Here is a 6,706-nt window from a genome sequence, read left to right as displayed (position 1 = left end):
GCTCAATAATCCAGGTATACAATCCAACAATTTTCAGTCAGGTCATCTGGACAGTTTCTTTTTTTTTTTTTTGTGCTGAAACGTTTCCACTCTAGAAGGTGGGTTCAGAAACCTCTGGATTCAAAGAGGGGGGCCACTGGTGTCGTGTAAATGAACAGCAGAACCACAAAGAGAAAGGAGCGGATTCACTCAAAATACGCGCCATGTAAACGGCCCCTTAGTTATTCAAGAGCTGCTGTTGGTGAGGAAAGGTGGCTTATAAAGGACAATTAACAGTTAAATAAAGTAAATTATTCAATGTCTGGTAATCTTTTAAGACTATAGACGTGTTGTCACACTTTGATATCCAGAGGCGTAAAAAATAATCAATATAAAAAAACTAAATGATTTGGTTAAGGTCTTAGTGGGAAAATGGCAACAATAACGACTAAAAGACATGAATGAAACCTGAAAACTAATAATCTGAGTTGCTTGACACACAAACTATGATTTCAGAGATGAGATCAGATCTGAGTCATGACAAAACTTCACAGCATGTGAGAGCCTACATGCTCTTGAACATCACATGAAGAGATCACAGGTGGCAGCGCCTAACAACACTAAGAAAAAGCCTTACCTTCGTATTTGAAGACCAAGGAGGAGCAGTGCTCGATGACCTCGTAGTACTGGTCCTGCAGCAGCAGGCACTGACAGTAGTTTAGAAGCAGCGGAGTGATCATGAGGTCCAACTTTATCCAGCCTCCATCTCCAGGATGCTCCTGAATGACAGAGGAGGAGGAACAGAGGACACACTTGGACCGCAGTCTTTTAAAGTGTACCGTGCAGAAACACGACAAACTGTCCTCCAACCTTCATCTGCAGGTTTTTGAGGCAGGCGATGGCACTGTAGTACTTCTCCGAGGCCTCCTTAACTTTGCCTTGCTTGAAGAGCACGTTGCCCTCCTCATGGATCTGTGGCACAAGCTCAAGCTTCTCTTGGTCGCTCATGGCCCACATATCCAGCTGGTAGGAACCGGGAGGAAGAACCTGAGCAGAAGAGGACACGGGAGGCCTGAAGCAACAGCAGGTGTAACAGTTGTTCAGAACCCACAACCTTTTAGGTTTACTTTGTGCTCAAACGTGTCTTCTCAAGTTCATAAAACTCTATGTACTTGGCTTCAACTGTAAATTAGAAAATATCTAACTTCCTACCTGTAAAAAGGCTTAAAGTATTTAGTCTCTGCACTTCAGAGGCAAAACAGGTACCTTTACTGTATAGCTATAATATGAATATAGAAACTAAAAAGCACTAAACGGTATGAAGACTATGTCCTGCTGGCTCACCTCCAGCAGCTCGATGGTGAAGACAAGAGGCTGTGGGTTGGCCTGGAGATGATCCAGATCTTTGTGCCCTAAAGAGTGGTGGGAGTGAATCTGAGCGATGCCGCAGCAGTGCTTCTGGCCCTCCATAGGGTCCTTCCCAACACTGATGTTTCTCAGCGACTGCGACACGAGCGGGTACAGAGCTGTGTGCTGAGGAGCAGAGGAGACAAAAGTAAACGGCAGCAAGAAGAAGAACATTAAAGCAGCTTCAACATCATCGTCTTCCTCACCGTGGTGTCGCAGGTGAATTCTGCGACCTCGCCTTGTTTCATAGAGATGACTATTCTTTCCCACGCAGCCAGTTTAAACTTCTTGCCCAGGATGAGCTCCATAGGTTTGCTGCGGCCCCCCATGGTTCTGGAGTCATCCAGCACCGTGCCATCACACAAGCTGGTGCGGTAGTGAAAGATGACCTAGAATTAAAATAAACAAGTAAACACCATATCACTTTATTTATAAAGCACTTGAAACAGCAGCAAGGCCAACCAAAGAGCTAAATAACGATTAGACCTAAGATAGAACTTTATTGATCCTGCAAGAAATTGCTGGATTAAAAGTATGCACTGGTTTGGTAAAACAACCACGCAAGATAAACGCACTTGAGAGTTCGATTTTTGTTGTTTTCTTATTGCAAACGACCTAAATCAACATCTCTGACAGGACTAGCACAAACTCCCTACGTCATCAGGTTCTAACCAATCACAACAAAGAAACAATGATAGACAAGATAAGCCGACGAATCAAAATGCCCAAACACTCTGTCCCCACCCACTACTTTCCATTAGGAAAAAAAAAACATGACAAAAATGTATCATGTACTTACATACCAAATTAAATATCTTATCTTCTTAAAGTCTGTTAAATTCGACGATATACTTATGCAAACCCAACGCGTTAAATATAACGTTCATCAAGACAAACGTGTTCTAATATTTTATAGATTTGATCGCCGTGATAGCATTTAGCTAACTCGCCTTGTCGCGTTGTTTTTATAAACATTTTCTAGGCAAAATGGTGGAAACCATTCGCGACCGTGTTTTAATTACCTTGGTTCCATTTGGGAAGGTCGGCTGCTCTCCTTTACCTGGGCTTATCAGTTTCTTTCTTATTCCCTCTTCGAGAAGCTTGCGTGCCTCTTCCTCCATCCTTTACTCGTTCACGGAAAATAACGATGTTTTCCGAAATTGAACCAGCTGTTTCGTAGCACGTTACGTCCCCGCAGGCCTCTGACGTAAGTACAATCCATGCGTCAGTTCATATGCGCATGCGCTAAAAGAAATACTTCCAGGTGGGCTTTAGGCGAAAGGTGGCGGTAATGCACCTGAAAGTTGTTTGCCAACCGCCATAAAAAGACAAGAAGAAGAAGAAGGGGAAAAAAAAAAAAAAAAGAGAGAGAGAGAGAGAGAAAAAAAAGAAGAAACCAATCATGTTGTTGATTCTTCACAAAAAATTAGAAATTTATATCTTTATGTTTGAAGCCTGAAATGTGGCAAAAGGTTGAAAAGTTCAAGGGGGCCGAATACTTTCGCAAGGCACTGTACATTTACAAATAGGAATCTAACAGTTAAATACAAACCGGATTCCAAAAAAGTTGGAATACTAAACAAATTGTGAATAAAAACTGAATGCAATGATGTGGAGATGGCAAATGTCAATATTTTATTCATAATATAACATAGATGACAGATCAAAAGTTTAATCTGAGTAAATGTAACATTTTAAAGGAAAAATATGTTGATTCAAAATTTCACGGTGTTAACAAATCCCAAAAAAGTTGGGACAAGTAGCAATAAGTGGCTGGAAAAAGGAAATTGAGCATATAGCGAACAGCTGGAAGACCATTTAACACTAATTAGGTCAATTGACAACATGATTGGGTATAAAAAGAGCTTCTCAGAGTGTCAGTGTCTCTTGCAGGGTTCAGCTGCTGCGAGGGTTGGAGGAGGAGTGCAGGAGGGTGGTTGAAAAGCATTTGGTGGAGTTTGGAGTTGATTCAGAAAGAAAAAATCCAGTCAAAGGTAGGAGCTGGACAAGTGGCAGATTGCATAAACTGAGCTTTGAATGCAGTTCCATGGCCTCCACTTCAGGAGGAAGTGGTGGAGAGGAAATGGATTGGGCGTTGGCAAATTCAGCTAAAATTAAAAGAAAACAAAGACAAGCTAGAGATAGAAGCTGGTCTCAAGAAAGTGAAGAACGAGTGGACGTTAACAAAAAGTCAAAAGTGTCTCCCAGGGATGTCAATCAATTACAGATGGAAGCAATACAAGAAGAGGTATTAAAAGTGATAATAGAATTTAAGCAGGAAGGACGATGCTCACACCCTATTAAAATAACAAAGGGTATTGAGGAAAAATTAGGAGTGGTAAAATTAGCCAAAATATTAAATAACAGAAAAATTCTCATTCATGTTATTTCCAAAAATCAACTAGAGAAAATTCTGAAAATAACATCTTTCATGGGAGAAGATGTTAAAACATATATCCCAGGATCTAACATCAACCTGAGAGGGGTGATCTCTAGAGTGCCATTAGATATAAGTGTGGAGGAAATTAAACAAGAGATTAAAGGAGGGAGTGTGACAAGTGTAACCAGGATTAAAACAAAAAAAGAGGGAGTCATTTCAGAAACTATGTCAGTCATTTTGCAATTTGAAAACACAGTGCCAGAGTGCGTGCAGCTGGGTTATATTAACTTTAGAGTAAGGGAATATGTTCCCAACCCGATCAGATGCTACGTTTGTCAAAGAATGGGACACGTAGCTAAAGAGTGCAGGGGTAAAATCAGGTGTGCTAGATGTGGAGGTCCCCATGAATACGGCAAGTGTGACAAAGACTCCAAAGTGAAGTGCTGCAATTGCGGAGGAGAACATAGTGCAGCATATGGGGGTTGTGTAGTTCAAAAGGAAGCAAGAGAAGCACTAAGAATTAAGACTACTGAAAGAATAACATATGCAGAAGCTCTAAAAAAGGTGAGAAAAAAAGAGCCAATAAATATGAGAAAAGAAGGAAGTGTGCAGAGATACTCCGAAGTAAATAACATTAGACAACATAACCAACCAACTGTGATTCCCTTGGAGCATCCAAAAGCTTGCACACACAAATGCAAATTAGATGATAAATCCATGATAGTGGAAAAAGATAAGTTTTTGGCGTTTATTTGTCATATCATAAATGTAACTATGCAACTGAAAAAGAAAAGTGATAAAATAAAGATGGTTGTTGCAGCAGCAGCAAAATTTTTGGATATGAAGGAAATACAGGCTGATCAGATTCATTCGCTACTAAGTACTGTTGACACTATAGGAAACAGTCTGGGTAAAGACTAGGATGGTTTTTCACATTTTACAGTGGAACGCTAGAAGTCTTATAGCCAATGGCCAAGAACTCAAAAAATATATTCATGAATTAAAAGCAACTCCAGACATTATTTGTATTCAAGAAACTTGGTTAAAACCCCATCTAGAGTTTAAGATTCAAGGATATCAATCAATACGAAAAGATAGGTCTACAAATAGTAATAGAGGAGGGTGTGCTACCTTTATCAAATTAGGGATAGCGTTCAAAGAAATTTACAATAACATTGAACATGAATGTGTGATCATAGAAGTTTTCAATCTAAAACGAATTGGCAATATTAGGTTAATTAATTACTATAATCCATGTAAAACAATAGATTTGGACATGTTTAAAGAAATAAGTGGAAGTAATATAAAAAAAGAAATATGGTGCGGTGACTTCAACGCTCATAACAGCTTATGGGGTAGTAAGAATACAGACGGTAATGGTTACACTATAGAAGAATGGTTAGATGAAAATGCATTGATTTGTCTAAATAATGGTCAAGGGACGAGATTAGATATAAACACAGGTACAGAGTCTTGTACAGACTTAACTCTTGTGTCAGATTCTATTGCAAAATCATGTGAACGGATATGCATAGGAGCAATTAAAACCACTCCCATTAAAGCTATTCTGATAGAATCAGGTGAAACTCCATTGGAAATAAGAAGAATTAAATTGTCATTATCTTATTGGACTAAACTCAAAAGAAAGGATGAAACAAACCCAGCAGCAATGACTATCCAGGACTGTTGGGAATACAACACATTTCACAGAAGAGGATTCGGATGGAAAATAAACAAACTTGCTGAAACATATGGACTACAAAATATAGACTTTGCTCGAAGTAACCCGATAAGTATTACTCCACCCTGGCTGTTTCCTGAAAGTAATGTAGACATAAAATTGCTTGAATGGAAACGAGAATGTAACGTTACAGACATAGGAAGAAAATCCAGTAAATATATTCAAGAAACGTACTATAATTATCTACATGTATTTACTGATGGATCTAGAAACACAAAAGGAAGAGTGGGAATAGGGGTCTACATTCCAGAATTGGAAATAAGTATAGTCAAGAGAATTTCAGATCAATTATCAGTATATACAGCAGAGATGATGGCGGTTATTTTTAGTTTACAATGGATTGAAGAAGTCAGACCTGATAGAATAGCAATTTTCACAGACTCAATAGCAGTTTTAGACAGTATTCAAGCATATGGTGACAGTAGGAAGGATCTCACGTTAGAAATTCAACATTCTTTGTTTAGATTATATAGAGGAGGTATAGATGTGCAATTTTGTTGGGTTCCTGCACATGTAGGGGTAGAAGGAAATGAACGGGCAGACAAGCTTGCCAAATCAGCGCTTACCAGAGAAATCAGCGCTTACCAGAGAATCAATAATTCAGATTTCATATGGGAAAGGAGAGGGTAAGTCAATGATTAAAAAACAAGGGATGGAGGACTGGCAAAGGAGTTGGGATGAAGATAGTAAAGGAAGAAGATACTATAGAATACAGAAATCAGTTACAATGCAGAATATCAGAGACAATCAAAGGAGAAATGACATAATCTTTATGAGATTAAGGGTGGGTCATACTTTTCTCAATGACAACATGTATATGATGGGGAAAAGGACAGATAATAAATGTAAAGAATGTGGGGAAATAGAAAATGTTGATCATGTATTAATGAAATGTTTTAAATATTCTGAGGAAAGGGAGAAGCTGAAAAGAAAAGTTGAAGAGGTAGGAAGAGTATGGAATTTGGAAGGATTATTAGGGAATGAAGGGGATAAAGACAAGATAAGGGATGTACGGAAAAAACTGATTATTTACTTAAAAAACATCAATATTATAGGTAGGATTTAGGGAAAGCGGCCTGGAATTGCACACTCATGCTCAGTAGGTGGCGGTATGCACCTAATAGTTGCTTGCAATCCGCCAATAAATTAAATGAAGAAGAAGAAGAAGAAGAAGAAGAAGAAGAAGAAGAAGAAGAAGA

At 38.8% G+C, this 6,706-nt stretch overlaps 1 protein-coding gene across 1 annotated transcript in view; it reads right to left on the bottom strand.

Moving 5' to 3' along the window:
* The window catches only part of LOC119408105 (aryl hydrocarbon receptor interacting protein), a 4,006-nt gene extending 1,369 nt beyond the window's left edge, over positions 1 to 2,637 (bottom strand). The window contains exons 1-5 of the mRNA XM_037674946.1: positions 2,409 to 2,637; positions 1,593 to 1,775; positions 1,324 to 1,512; positions 850 to 1,026; positions 617 to 758 (exon numbers count right to left, since the gene is read on the bottom strand). Of these exons, the coding sequence (XP_037530874.1) occupies positions 617 to 758; positions 850 to 1,026; positions 1,324 to 1,512; positions 1,593 to 1,775; positions 2,409 to 2,507 (790 nt within the window). The 5' untranslated portion in view covers positions 2,508 to 2,637. The remainder of the gene's footprint in view (positions 1 to 616; positions 759 to 849; positions 1,027 to 1,323; positions 1,513 to 1,592; positions 1,776 to 2,408) is intronic.
* Between the last annotated feature and the right edge of the window lie 4,069 nt (positions 2,638 to 6,706).

Source organism: Nematolebias whitei, chromosome 3 (assembly GCF_014905685.2).
Source record: "Nematolebias whitei isolate Nwh7 chromosome 3, NemWhi1, whole genome shotgun sequence".
Taxonomy (NCBI): domain Eukaryota; kingdom Metazoa; phylum Chordata; class Actinopteri; order Cyprinodontiformes; family Rivulidae; genus Nematolebias; species Nematolebias whitei.
This window is presented reverse-complemented; position numbering and strand designations above follow the sequence as displayed.